This window comes from Setaria italica, chromosome II (genome assembly GCF_000263155.2).
Source record: "Setaria italica strain Yugu1 chromosome II, Setaria_italica_v2.0, whole genome shotgun sequence".
Lineage (NCBI taxonomy): Eukaryota > Viridiplantae > Streptophyta > Magnoliopsida > Poales > Poaceae > Setaria > Setaria italica.
The window spans coordinates 48,168,538-48,183,806 of NC_028451.1; the positions used below are offsets into that span (position 1 = coordinate 48,168,538).

The window sequence follows — 15,269 nt, forward strand, 5'->3', positions numbered from 1 at the left end:
CTAAAAATTATGAATGTAAAAAACATATGTAAGAAAAAAAAGAATGGCCCAAGGTACTTTGCTGTGCACTGGACGTGCACTCGCTTCGGCTGTGAAGAACGACAAGTATACAGTTGCACAATCTTTGAAATCCTCCATTATCCGGTGCTTCTAATTAGCTGAGACCATACATGCTACAAGCATCCTTACTTACACATGACATCGTACCTTATGTTCTTGTTAGAGTGAACTACGCTGAAAGGTCTATGTAATCTCACTGCGTAGTAAGCCAAGAAAAATTTCAGCTCCTCAAGACTGTGAACTTTATTCCCTTCTTAATCAATGGACTCTCACTAAAGGGTATCCCTTCGGAACTTATCATAGTAGATTCACATATGGCTTTGTGGACCATGCTGATGTCCTTATCATTGAGAATGGATGGCAGTTTGACATCACGTTCTTTCAACAACTGCAACTTATTAAGGGTGTAAGAAAAACATTCGTCCATACAACCAATGTCTTCTACATCATGCATGGTTGTAGTATTGACCTGCGGCCCATCCTCCTCAGATTGTGACTCCTCGTCCTCATATTCAAGCCCATCACTATGAGATTGTGACTCCCCCTCTTCCTCGACATCTACTACCCCATCGTCCTCAAAGTCACCATCTTCGGAACCTAAAGATATGTATATTTGCTTCTTCCCGCTCAAAAGTATCATTGGGAAAATCATCATTCGCAATGGCCAAGCCAAAATTATATTATCTTTCACCTTAACCGTGCTGCAAAATTTCTAACTCTTGGGTACCATTATGATTTACTAACTGCACTTCATCTCTCAAGGTAACATTTGCACCAGGCATACGAAAAATTTCAACTACCACCTCCAAACATACAACATTTGCATGCTCAACTACCTCCTTATATTGCTTCCAATTTGACTCGGATGCCAAGTTCATAAGAACATAATGAGGTCTAGCTTTCCCACAATTAAAATGGTCTCTCAATGTCATCTCATCCACTCTACATCTATACTTTCTCATTGCATGGTCAACTAAATCTTTAAAAGTTGGAGGAGCATCAAACAATTCCATTGCCTCATTCATATTCTCAAACTCTCCATTCTCTTTCACAATTCACCATCAAACATAGGAACTAAACGATCCATCTACAAAATACAAATACTTTACCATATCAACTATAGTAAGTATATTACGAAATAAACATATTGGACATATTGCACAACTAAACCTACCAAAGCCATGTACACTACACAAATGTATGAATATCTACCTAAATCGAAGCATGCAACAAGTTCTATATGTCAATATCGCGGCCAGAGAGTCTAGTGCATATGAACTAAGCATCATCTAACACACAACAACATTGCATTTCATCAAAATTTCAAATCAACAACCTAACCCTAGATCACCTAAATATCCTCCGATCTACCAAATGGAATGGTAAAACAAGGTAAAAAGTTGGGGGATACCTTTCAAATGAAGCAGTGAACGATTCCAACTACTTTCTCTAACCGAAATCGCCGGATTTGGTGGTGGCGGCGGCCGACGGCGAGGGAGTCGGTCAGGCTTGGGGTTTCTGGAGGAAGAAGAAAGGAGGGAGAGAAGAGGAGGGAGCCGGTGCACGGCTGTATGCCAGGCGCTGCCACGCCAGGTGGGCTGGCGCAACAAGTGCTAGGCCAGCTCAGCACCGCGCTAGTGCAGCATCCCCACACCAGTGCATGTGGCATCGCAGATACTTCCAGCCGTGCCACGGGCACTGGTGCAGCCAAAAGGGTTACCCCGCGCAAATAAAATTGGGGAGGGTTTTTTTAAAAAAATATTTGAAAAAAGGTTAAAAATAAAAAAAAATTCGATGAGCGACGATAGTACAAGTTCATTAGAGCTTACGATTTGAAACTACACAACTGCATGCATGGAGAACGCACCAACAAAGATCTGATAGACTACCATGTTGGTTCTTGAGATCGAGTATATTCAAGTTTACCATGCTTCTGACTGGCGAGCATATCTTCGCACCAACCATTTTGGAAGCTCGGAACAAACTCAAAAATCTCGGGCCCCCGCGTCGTCCCTGCTCAGGCGACATGGGCGGCGCCCGCGACCTCAGCCTCCGCCGCCCCCTCCCTCTCCTCTCCTCCCCTGCCACCACCGGAGGGGCTGCGCGCGCCAGTACTGTGTGGGGACTGTGCGGAGCAGCTCCGCCGGTGAGGTGATGACGGCAGCGAGGGGCGGCGGATCCGGCACCCTAGTGGCCGGATCCGGTCATCCTGGTGCCTGATCTGTGCGGAGAAGGGGGCTGCGGGCGAGTGGCTCGGCATGCGGCGGCAAGACGGCGAGAGCAGGCGGCGGCGGAAGGGAAGCATGTGGCGGCGGCGGTTGCAGCCATGGAGGCCTTCCTGGCACCAGCGAGGAGGAGGCCGCAGCCGGCAGGAGCCGAGGAGCCGGACATGCTGCTGCTCGGCAGAGGCGAGCAATGAGGGGGGCGATGGCGGGGAGCTACAGGCCGGGTGCCCCCCCAAGCAGGTAGCGGCGGCAGTTGCGTCCATGGAGGCCTTCCTGGTGCCGGCGAGGAGGAGGCCATGGCCGACAGGAGCCAAGGAGCCGGACGTGCTGCTGCTCGGTAGAGGCGAGCAACGAGGGCGGCGATGGCGGGGAGCAGCAGGCCGGGTGCCCCCCCCCCCTGAGCAGGTGGCGGCGGCGGTTGTGGCCATGGAGGCCTTCCTAGCACCAGCGAGGAGGAGGCTGCGGCCAACAGGAGCCGAGGAGCCGGACGTGCTGCTGCTCGGCAGAGGCAACCAATGAGGGTGGCGATGGCGGGCAGCTGCAGGCTGGGTGGCCCTTCCCCCCGCCCCCCTGAGCAGGTGGTGGTGGCAGTTGCGGCCATGGAGGCCTTCCTAGCATCGGTGAGGAGAAGGCCACGGCCGGCAGGAGCTGAGGAGCCGGACGTGCTGCTGCTCGGCAGAGGTGAGCAACGAGGGCGGCGATGGCGGGGAGCTGCAGGCCGGGTGCCCCCCTGAGCAGGTGGCGGCAGCAGTTGCGGCCATGGAGACCTTCCTAGCACCGGCAAGGAGGAGGCCGTGGCCGGTGGGAGCTGAGGAGCTGGACGTGCTGCTGCTTGGCAGAGGCGAGCAACGAGGGTGGCGATGGCGGGGAGCTGCAGGCCGGGTGGCCGCCCCCCACCCCCCCTAAACCCCTCTCTGGTGGCTGCTCCAGCTTCCGCCGGTGGGAGGACCGGACAACTGGCTATGTGGCGGCATTCTTCGGCTCCTTAGCGCCCGGCGGTCCCCGTGCTCCTGGTTGCGGCAGTGATTTCTAGGGAGGGAACGGGGTGTAGGTGAAAGCCTTGTTCCTACTTGCGGGTCAATGACGGCGACGCCCCCGGGTGCCGCTTCCCTTCTTGAAGGTGTCATTCATTCCCCCTTTTCCCTCCCCTACAGTGAGTTTCCGGGTGAAAGCCTTGACCGTGTTGGTCGGACGACGATAGCGCCAGTGGCGTCGCCCCCTCCCTTGAGGCGTCATCTTGGAAGCTCAGCGGGTTCTTGCTGCTGTCACTGCAGGGATCGTTGCTGAACGCCGCCCCCAGTCGTCTTCGGCTAGGCGCTTGCCTTCGCTTCAATTCTTCCACCTCGCCTGGGTTGCTTAGGTCGTCATCGTTTGGCAGATGCTTTGCCGCCCCCTCTTCTGTGGTGGATGCTTTGCCGCCGTCATTGGTTGCTTCGGGCGGATGCTTTGCCGTCGTCGTTGGTTGCTTTGAGCGGATGCTTTGCCGCTATGGTTGTACTGGTTGGGTAGATGCGTTGCCACTGTTGTTCAAACCGTGTGAGTGTGCCCGGGTGGCCCGAATAGTAATATTTCAAACGTTCTCTTCTTCTTAATACAAAGATATGCGTATTCTAGAAAAAAAGCACCAAGCATTTCAATAAAAAAATCCAGAGAAAGATATAGCCAATTCATCATACTTCGTCACTCTCATGGCAAATTCTTTCAAAACTCAAACGTAAAATGCATTCGTCTGCAGTTCTTTTATTTGATTCGAACTCAAAAATTCCGATATGAATGTTTTATATCTATCAAGAACTCGAGATAACAAAATATGAGAAAATTACTTACAGTTCAACGTACACTGCAGATGATCTATCAACCTAGAGATTCTGATATTCTCTCTAATCTATCATGTTGCGCACCAGCATCCATTGCTTGTGCCAAGCACACAACCTAACTCCTTGTACCTACGCGCAGCGTCACGGCGTACTAGTCAGCTGCCGAGAGGATGGATGGGATCATCGATCATGCCAGGATCGTCGTCGTTTCCTTGACAGTTTTTGACCTTTTGCGTCATGCCGCCCCGAGTCGTCACCATTGCTTGTGTCTCCTTACGTGGAAAATTCCATGAACCGGCCGAATAGCTTTGTCGCAACTGAGCTGAAAAAGGAGACTGAAAATGATACAAGTACTTGATGTTTGGTGCGAGATAGACATCACCTTTTGAACGGATCAATTAGTAGTTTGCAGCGCAAACAGACGATTGAAAATGCAAGCCTGCCAGCTGCACTGATGGGAAAAGGGCATCCTAATTCCTGTTCAAATAAAGGGCATGATTAGCGGGATACTACTACCCATCATCTTGTGCAAATTTCTTGAGATGCTTGTACTGTTTCTGACTGCCGTTGGCGTCTGACAGCGAGATGCTGTGTGCTGCAGCAGCAACTCTACGGTGATATTTTCCGTCGCCATGCAGTTTTTTTCCCGTGTGGTAACAAAATACAAGATTTCCTGTCGTCGCCATACACTTCAAAGGTCTAGAAATTAATAAAGCGAACTCTATTTTGGAATGTTTCGATGGGACTATAACGATTTTCTGAACGTCTCCAGTACTGATGGTTCTAACTGTCAAAATTAAACTTGTCGCTTTATCAATGTCTTGACTGCCGGTAACTGACAGATAGTAACCTATGCAAGCTTTAGTCAAGAAACGGAGATAAGCACAACTCAGCCACTTGCACATCGCAATCACTCGGATCAGTTATAGACCTTTCTCACAGGATTTCAACCCCAGACAAATTTTGCATGGCTGGCATGGTTGCATTGCAGGCTAACAACCACGTGTTGAGTGGAGAAATTGATGAGATGCCTTCAGGCTTCCTTATTCTGAATATTACATGTTTTTGTGCTCTTGTATCTCCTTACCTAATCGAACAGAAAAGGTGCAGCAGGAGAGCCAAATTCTGGTTTGCGCCAACAAGAAAGAGAGAGAGCCAGAATTTGACAGGCATGCTTGATTATTCTATATTAAATCTTATCTGGCATGCTTGACAGGACCAGCAAATGTTAAAAAGATATGAACCGTACATTGAAGATTGTGATGTCTCTAAAACATACAGTATATGTCCTCCCTAGCCTGCAAGCACTCGTTCGTTTACCATTATAATTTGGAGACTCGAACCATCTTCATATGATGCATGACAAACTAACCACTCATTACTGATCGCCAACAAACATGCATGCAGCTCACACCGCTAGCAAACAGCAAGACATGTTACCAACAGACTGTCACGGGCGCAAAAATGATCAAACGTGCAGGCTACTATATATACGCAATATGCAATGCATGATATTCAGGCCATCGATCGCAAACACTTGAAAAGGATTGTAGTAGTGCTACTAGTCATGGCTTCCTCCCTGTCAGTGGTAGTGCTCATCCTGTGCCTAGCGGCGTCGGCCACGGCGCAACGACTGTCGCCGACATTCTACTCTAGGTCGTGTCCCCGAGCTCTGGCCACCATCAAGGCCGCCGTGACGGCCGCGGTGGCACAGGAGCCTCGCATGGGGGCCTCCCTGCTCAGGCTCCACTTCCATGACTGCTTTGTCCAAGCAAGTCCCTCTCAAGCCTCACTTTGTCGCATCTACTTTTAATTAATCATCAATCCAAGAGTAGTTAGTTAGAATCTTTGACGTGACCACGCCCTGGCTACAACGCTGCACGTTTAGCTACTTCTAATCCTGTTCTCACTAGGAGCTGTCAGGTTAACATGACTTCTAGGTGTACTAGTTTAGTTGCCGGAACACCATGAACTTTAAATTTTGACTGTTGGAACTAACTTTAAGTCCAAGACTTAATTTGACTCTTCGGTCAACTACGTATATGAACTTTACCTAAAAGACTAATTCTGTATCTTCTCCCAATAGTTTCATGTATATACTACTACTAACCGAAATTAAATATCTTCTTTTCTGTACGTGCTGGACACATCCATCTACAGGGTTGCGACGCGTCGGTGTTGCTGAACGACACGGCCACCTTCACCGGGGAGCAGACGGCGTTCCCCAACGTGGGATCGATCAGAGGCTTCACCGTGGTCGACAACATCAAGGCGCAAGTCGAGGCCGTGTGCCCGCGCACCGTCTCCTGCGCCGACATCCTCGCCGTCGCCGCCCGCGACTCCGTCGTCGCGGTAAGGCACTCGACGTCCACGTACAGTTGTCAACTTTGATCGTCGTCGGCCGGTTCCCTTACGCTATCAACTTTAATTGTGCGTGTACTTGCAGTTAGGAGGGCCTTCATGGAGGGTTCTTCTCGGGAGGAGGGACTCAACGACGGCGAGCTTATCTCTGGCCAACAGCGACCTGCCAGCTCCGTCTTTGGATCTCGCCAATCTCACCGCTGCGTTCGCCAGGAAGGGCCTTAGCAGAACCGACCTAGTTGCTCTCTCAGGTTTAGTATTCATCTCTGAAGAACTTTCTTTACATCCCAATCAAGCTAAGACGCTAAGGACACGGACTGTGAAACTCATCTACACGACGTGCATTATTCAGGCGCGCACACCATCGGGCTGGCGCAGTGCACCAACTTCCGGGCTCGGATCTACAACGAGACCAACATCAACGCGGCGTTCGCGACGCTGCGGCGGGCCGGCTGCCCCGCGGCGGCCGGCAACGGGGACGGCAACCTGGCGCCGCTGGACACGGCGACGGCCACCGCGTTCGACAACGCCTACTACACCAACCTGCGGGCGCAGAGCGGGCTCCTGCACTCGGACCAGCAGCTCTTCAACGGCGGCGCCACGGACGGGCTGGTGCGCACGTACGCCTCCACCCCGACACGGTTCAACAGGGACTTCGCCGCCTCCATGGTCAGGATGGGGAACATCAGCCCGCTCACCGGCTCGCAGGGCCAGATCAGGCTCGCCTGCTCCAGGGTGAACTAACTACCCTAGGACACACAGGAGCCTGTTCGTCGTCTCAGCTCCCAATGCAAGCGATCCGATCCAACAGTGATCACACGTGTCTGGGAGCTATGTAATAAGGCCTTTTTCGGCCACTACTGTCACTTGTAGTGCTTGTGTTTGTACTACTGGGCGTGGTTCATGCACAGGAACAGCCCTTTAATTTCTTGGGTCATCATCAACATCAAGCGTGTGAAATGACCGAGAAATAAGTGGCGTGTAGCCAACCCATGTCATGTACTCCATCTGAAACTTGTGAGTAGTTGCCCTCATGCAAATGCTTGTGGGACCCCCCGACCCCCGCGTAGTTCCCTTGCCCAACCATGTTACAGTGTTACAGTTGCAAATTGTCATCGTGGCAGTATCATACCATCAATGAAATGAAATGATGTTCATGTGAGAAGTTATGATGGCCAAAAGAAGCTTCAGATATTTTATTTTCGGCGCTGCTTGTGTCCGGACGTCTGATGGGAAATTTTTTATCGGACGCTCCGACAAAACATTAAAAATTACCTAGTGAAACATCAGCGGTCACTGTTTGCAACATGAAAAATAATGTGTAAAAGTAACTACATCGTTCGACTCTAGGGTAGAAAATTCCCGCACCAACACTATATTTCATGCAACATTCATTATGAAATATGTAGAAATAATGGTTGCAATATCTATATTTAACTATTGTCGGAGGATCCCACTCCGGACGGATGTCTGTTACGTAGCCGTTATTTTTTCAGTCTGATGAACAAACCACTACTGCATGCGTGCTGTTCCTAAAGCAGCTTTTTGGTCGACGGCCACAGATGGTTTCTTCAAGGAAAGACGGCCACGCGGCCACAAATGTTGACCTTTTCGTCATGCTGATTGAGACTAGTTCGCCCTGCCCTTATACGGAAACAGGGACGAAGGATCACACGTCGTTGCGCCGTATTGAAGCTTGATTGAGACAATGAAAAAAATAATGAGGGTGGCCACAAATGTTGACCTTTTCGTCATGCAGATTAAGACAATGACAAGGATAGCATGCATGTCTTGTGCCTGGCACACATCTCTGCTCAACTGACTGATGGCTACATTGCGCTGTTCATCTGACCATAATAAAACAGTTATTTGTTTGCTCTTCATCAGTTTATATTAGGGCTATATGGGTAACTAATTAGCGGTTAAACAGCTACTAATGGTCATAATCAATCAAAAGATGTTTTTCATAAGAATTTTCAGCTGCAGTCTAACTATCACACTTGATCAGAAAGTACTGACTCTGAGCTGACAGTTAGGAACCTTAGTCAGAAAAAGAAGCATAAACAAACGGAGAATTGCACTACATCACATCCTGCAATTTGCCATGTGCGTACCGATCCACTTGCATGTCGCGATCGTGCCATTTTTAACTATACACGAGACAAATTTCGTACGCTGAATTTCAATGCAGGACAAATTCAGAATGGCTGCTGGGTCGACATATAGTGGTAATCCTATCTGTGAAGCACTTGAGCCCCACGTGTGTTCAGTACTTCAGTGCAATGTCTAGCCAGATTTTTCCTTGAGCTCGCTGTGCATGTAGGCCATGTAGCTAGTAGTGCTTGCTTGTTGACCGGAAAGGTCTTGCCTTGGCCCGGGAGCTCCTTAATCCTTATCCTTCTGAATGATATGGTATTTTAGAACATTGCGAGTGATACATCAGGCGGTTGGAGGAGTAATGTTTGCATGATAAGATGCCAGGCCATAAGCAAAAATCTCAACATGTTTCGAAGAAGAAAAACCAAATAAAATCTTGAAGCCTAGCAGCATATGGGCATTGCCGCGGTCAACTTGTGTTCTGTTTTCCCATGCAGAATATTAGAGTATGTTAATTCTGAGGCTCATATCTATCCAGGAACCACGGAAACTGCAAGAATAATCAACAATATATGGCCACACTCCGTTAAACAATTCCCCATTCTCTGAAGCTCTCGGTCATACTGTCTACTGAGGCTCCCATTCAGTCTATGCAAATACATAGAGCAGCTGACAGAGGCAAGCATATGTTCAGCTGACAAATTGAAGTGATGAATGTACATTTAACTAGTACATGCTCCTTCCCACCAACTTGTCATTGTTGATTTTGCTAGCTCCATGCATTCATGCCAAAATAAAAAAACCCTAGTCGGCAGATTGGTGCAGCATGACAAGTTGACGAGCCAGAGGAGAAAATGAGGCACGGCGTGGGCCTATGAGTAACCCTGCTCGTGGCTATATATATCTGCATGCAATGCAGCTCATAGCACAGCATTCCACAAGCATCTCAGCAGCTGAGTGCCTTGCTCCTCTGCTCTGTGTAGAAGCTGCAATTGCACTGCTGCTTCTGCTTGTAGTACGTGCTCTGCTCGCCATGGCGTCTTCGGTTTCAGTCTTGCTGCTGCTCTGCATGGCCGCGGTGGCGTCGGCGCAGCTGTCGCCGACGTTCTACGACACGTCGTGCCCCAACGCGCTGTCCACCATCAAGAGCGCCGTGACGGCCGCCGTGAAAAAGGAGAACCGGATGGGTGCCTCCTTGCTCAGGCTGCACTTCCATGACTGCTTTGTCCAGGCAAGTTCGCCACTCACCTTCATATCATATGGCCTCACGTCTTGCATGCACTTTATACGCACATCACCTAATGGCATCCCTGATGTGACAGTTTAGTTCCAATTTTCCGGCCACAGTCAATAACTCAGTTGAAGTCTAGTAGTTTGGGCATTCTAATTTAACTAAAGTCACAATAGGAACTGCCAAATTACTGGTGTCCACTCTCGACTCCATTCTAACAGAATCATCTGTATGCGTGTGACATCAGGGGTGCGACGCGTCCGTGCTGCTGGACAGCGGAGGCGAGCAGGGGGCGATACCCAACGCGGGGTCGCTGAGGGGCTTCAACGTCATCGCCAACATCAAGGCGCAGGTGGAGGCCATCTGCAAGCAGACCGTGTCCTGCGCCGACATCCTCGCCGTCGCCGCCCGCGACTCCGTTGTAGCGGTAAGATGACGAACATTTGGCCATTTGGCCCTTCAGCTCATGCAATCGATTCATTCCTTTAATTTCGAGCAGTTGGGAGGGCCCTCATGGACGGTTCCCTTGGGGCGGAGGGACTCCACAAGCGGGAGCGCGGCCCTGGCAAACAGCGACCTGCCGCCTCCCTTCTTCAACCTCAGCGACCTCATCGGCTCCTTCTCCAACAAGGGTTTCAGCGCAACTGAAATGGTTGCGCTCTCTGGTGCGTGCGGCTCTTAGCTTGTACACGATTATACCCTTCCTTTGTTTTCTTCAAGTGGCAACAAAAACTAAAGCTCCTTGCTTTGCGCCGCGCTTGCATGCAGGGGCGCACACGATCGGGCAGGCGCAGTGCCTCAACTTCAGGGACCACATCTACAACGACACCAACATCAACGCGGGCTTCGCGAGCTCGCTCAAGGCCAACTGCCCCCGGCCGACCGGCAACGGCGACGGCAACCTGGCGCCGCTCGACACATCGACGCCCTACACGTTCGACAACGCCTACTACAGCAACCTATTGAGCCAGAAGGGGCTCCTGCACTCCGACCAGGAGCTCTTCAACGGTGGCAGCACGGACAACACCGTCAGGAACTTCGCTTCCAACAAGGCCGCCTTCAGCAGCGCCTTCGCCGCGGCCATGGTGAAGATGGCCAACCTCAGCCCGCTCACCGGCTCACAGGGACAGATCAGGCTCACCTGCTCCAAAGTGAACTAAGAATTAATAATCACCATATATACACAAGCATTGTAGTACATGCTAATAAGGTAAGGCCAGCTTAGTATATTTTACAAGTGTGTAATCCTACATGAATGAGGAACTGAGTGAGATGCTGCAAAAGTGGCATGCTTCAGCTCAAGCAAAAGATGTTTCTGTAATTTCAGGGGCTCCATGCAAAGGAATGGAAGATCCCCTTGCTTAATGATGCACTTCTCTCTTTATAAATATGGCCCGGTTCATCATTTGGTAGGTCAACACCGTTACTAAACATGACGTTTGAAGGCTGGAAAAAGTGTTTTTTCTAATGTCACGGGGGAGAGCATCCCACCTGAATTGTACTCATAAGATGTGGCAGACCACAGATCAACGACAGCTGGAAAAAAGTGTTATGTGATATGGCATAATTGTGAATCATAAGGTGTTTATGTATCTAGCTGTTAATCAAACAGTAGATGAAATATATGCTACTCCCTCCGTTCCAAATTGGAAGTCATTCCAAGAATCTTGGAGATTCAAAGTATCTCAAGTTTGACCAAATTTATATGATAATATAATAACATTTATGATGTCAACTAAGTATCATTAGATTCTTTATCAATTATATTTTCATAGTATATCTATTTGATGTCATAAATCTTTATATTTTTCTCTATAATTTTGGTCAAACTTGAGATGCTTTAACTCTCCAAGATTCTTGGAATGACTTACAATTTAGGATGGAGGGAGTACTATATCAAATACTTGTGTTTTCCGTTAAAAAGACAAATACTTATGTTTTAGAGAAGAACCAATCCAACTTTAAGATCATGACAGCCAAGAACTTCTAAAATATTTCATTTGCAAACATAAAAAATCGTTGCATGGATTTGTCTTTAAAGCACTTTCGTAATCTCGCTCACAGATACTTATTTGATTTTGCAAATATATTCTAATAGAAAATAATGGTCTAAGTTGTGTCAAATATATATAGTGAATAATTAGAAAACGTCAATTATTTTTTTATAGGATGGAGCACTGTGTGTCTGTGTCTCAAGTATGCTATTTAAGAGTTTATCAACCAAAATATTACTACCAAGAATGGAGTTCTCTCCTAATCAGAACTTGGTTTAACGCTCAACGGTGCTACCTGTAGCTTGACAAAGCTGCACTTTTGGGTTATGTTAGGGTGAACATGGTACCGTTAAAATGAAAAATCAATGTGTCAACATCGTCTAGTCACGTCAATGCCAAGTTGCCAACTGATAACGCTCTCCTAGTGCCAGAATGGCTGCACGAGGTCAGACAAAGGTGGATTTTTCCTGGACAAATGCTGACCATTTTGCCTAATCACTCCAATCCATTCGTCCAAGCTGTTTCGTCCGGTGGCACTCATGTGGACCCAGGTCAATGTCTTGCTAGCTAGATGAGAGTGACGTCCGTCCTAGCATAACTGCAGGTTATACTAGTCATCACTAAACAGCTGATACTGGCACAGTAGTAACTGTAGCTCAAGATTTTTTCGCGCATGTGAATAGTATTTATGTTCTTTTCTTATATGATATAAATATATAGGTTTCCAAATTCAATATCTACCCGTTTTGTGTTGAACAACTATCTGTGTTACATATATTTCCAAATTAGTTTGCAAAAACTAACATTTTTTTTTAAAAAAATATTCCCCAAATTGAACTAGAACGTCATGTTAAATTTAAGTATAGATCCATTGGAACCACTAACATTTTTTTTTAAAATTTAAGTAGAATTCGTAGCTATCATGTCAAATGTTTTTCTGGCGCAACTAATAGCTAGAATGCACGTTCCACTTATTTTTGTTCATTGGATTGGGTTGACCCAAAACTTGCTAAAAGTTAGATAAAATGGCATATCAAGTAGTTAATTTAGGAGAATAAATGAACTTAAAGTGACATGCAGTGTAATGAATTAGGCCAGTCTCAGTGCACAGTTTCATAGCACAGTTACTGAGAAGTAGGTAATTGTGCCAGCGGAGTGTCATGGGGATGAAACTCCTCTCACATCTGATGAAACTCTCCTCATAAATGACCTTGTCAAGTTAGCAAAATTGCTAATGTGACATAAAATTTAATGCTCATGAAACTTTTCATCAAACTCCATTGAGACTAGCCTTAGCTAACCTAGAAAAGAATATTAGAAGTCCACTTGCATCCCTGCTTATGGCTATGGTATACTCAAACTGTCCTCACCATATCTAATCTAAATGCTTCTGTTTAAACTTGTTTATCGAAACATAAATAAGATGGGTACGTTCTTCTATCGACACACAACGTGCATGTTCCGGGATTAATGCATAACGCAATGCATTATTTGCAAGACACTGTTCATGACACGTGCCGCCCGTCTTCCTTGACCAGCACTTGGTACCGACTACCAACCATCCTGTATCAGATACATCTTGGTCAATACTATATGCCGGATCGAGTGGCTAGCTGCACTGCATGACGAAAATGGTTGCTGGCATCCAGAGACTAAACCTGGACCAGTTCAGCATCCGATTTGGATGCTTTTCTGATCCCTAGTGACATGCAGGCATCAGCGGGGCCTATAAATATGCATGGAGTGCGTCATTCCCTCTGCAGACCATAGCCAACGAGCAAAATAAAGCAGCTGGGAAGCTACCGATCGATCGAGAAAGCAAGCATAGCCATGGCCTCTGCTTCTTTCCTTGGGTTGTTGGTGCTCGTGGCGTTGGCCTCTGGGGCGTCGGCGCAGCTGTCGCCGACGTTCTACGACACGTCGTGCCCCAACGCGCTGTCCACCATCAGGACCGCCGTGAATGCCGCGGTGGCGCAGGAGGCTCGCATGGGAGCGTCCCTGCTCAGGCTGCACTTCCACGACTGCTTTGTCCAAGCAAGTCCCACATATGCATTACCCTTAATCTTTTCTTGTTCTGTTCTTTAATTTAACAGTCGATCATCCAAATTGAAGTCTTTTTTGTAAGCTAGCAGCAGTAAATGCAAGCAAGGAACTAATTGGGTATTCTAATTTCTAAACCTTACTCCAGGGCTGCGACGCGTCCGTTCTGCTGAATGAAACGAGCGGGGAGCAGACCCAGGCGCCGAACTTTAGATCGCTGAGGGGCTTCGGCGTCATCGACAACATCAAGGCGCAGATCGAGGCCTTGTGCCCGCAGACCGTCTCCTGCGCCGACATCCTCACCGTTGCCGCCCGCGACTCCGTCGTAGCGGTGAGATCATTAGCACGCGATTACTGAACGATCCATGCATGCCCTGATGCTCGTACTCTGTTGTTGTTGCCTTGTTGGTCTTCCACAGCTCGGGGGGCCATCGTGGACCGTTCCACTCGGAAGAAGGGACTCTACCATGTCGTTCCCGAACGAGGCACTTAGCGACCTCCCACCTTTTACAGATAGCCTCCAAAACCTTATAACAGCGTTTAGGAACAAGAACCTCGACGCAACAGACTTGGTTGCCCTCTCAGGTGCATGCCCTAGAACAGTTCTTCGTGTTCATCTCATCGTTAATCTGTAGATAATTAAATTTGAATCTTTGATGTCAGTGCCAGCTGCAGGAGCCCAACAGGACACTCCTAGCTTTGTGATTTGTTTCGGAACTGACATCTAGGTCACCGTACCTTTGCAGGCGCTCACACTATCGGACAGGCGAGGTGCACGACCTTCCGGGACCACATCACCGAGCCCAACATCAACCCCACCTTCGCGGCGTCGCTCAGGGCCAACTGCCCCGCGACAGGCGGCGACGACAACCTGGCGCCGCTGGACGTCACGACGCCCAACAGTTTCGACAACGCCTACTTCAGCAACCTGATGTCGCAAAGGGGTCTCCTGCACTCGGACCAGGAGCTCTTCAACAACGGCAGCACCGACAACATCGTCAGGAACTTCGCGTCCAACGCAGCGGCGTTCAGCAGCGCCTTCGCCACGGCCATGGTGAAGATGGGCAACCTTCAGCCGCTGACCGGGACCAATGGGCAGATCAGGCGCCTCTGCTGGAGGGTCAACTCGTAAGACTACTACAGAGTCACAGACGATGAGGGTCGTTGGCAGCGCCAGGCGTATGCCAATGTGCTAGCCGCATAAACGAATAAGGTCGTGCACGCACAACCAACAAGGATACATATACATGTGTCAATGTGGGTCAAGTGGTGTGCACCATGCAGCTCGCTTTCTTGTTCCACAAGGTGTATGGAACGGAGAGAGCGCATGCTTGGCGTGTACCTACATATGTAATGAGTTCTCATGCAAAGGCATTGGGAGATTAATTAAGCGATATTTTTCTAGAAATCCTTTTTTTTCAAAAGTTTCTACATTTTGAAAAAA

General features: G+C 48.5%; 2 protein-coding genes across 2 annotated transcripts; both read left to right on the plus strand.

Moving 5' to 3' along the window:
• The first annotated feature begins 5,632 nt into the window (after positions 1 to 5,632).
• LOC101776301 (peroxidase 70) lies at positions 5,633 to 7,629 on the plus strand. The gene is made up of 4 exons (XM_004958623.2): positions 5,633 to 5,873; positions 6,263 to 6,454; positions 6,549 to 6,714; positions 6,816 to 7,629. Exons 1-4 carry the CDS (start codon positions 5,670 to 5,672, stop codon positions 7,205 to 7,207), a joined length of 954 nt encoding a protein of 317 aa, XP_004958680.1. The 5' UTR covers positions 5,633 to 5,669; the 3' UTR covers positions 7,208 to 7,629.
• Positions 7,630 to 9,458: 1,829 nt separating this feature from the next.
• LOC101777526 lies at positions 9,459 to 15,233 on the plus strand. The gene is made up of 8 exons (XM_004958626.4): positions 9,459 to 9,791; positions 10,039 to 10,218; positions 10,291 to 10,456; positions 10,560 to 10,948; positions 13,556 to 13,819; positions 13,974 to 14,156; positions 14,245 to 14,410; positions 14,572 to 15,233. The coding sequence occupies exons 1-8, from the start codon at positions 9,474 to 9,476 to the stop codon at positions 14,955 to 14,957; spliced, it is 2,052 nt and encodes a 683-aa protein (XP_004958683.3). The 5' UTR covers positions 9,459 to 9,473; the 3' UTR covers positions 14,958 to 15,233.
• The last annotated feature ends 36 nt before the right edge of the window (positions 15,234 to 15,269 follow it).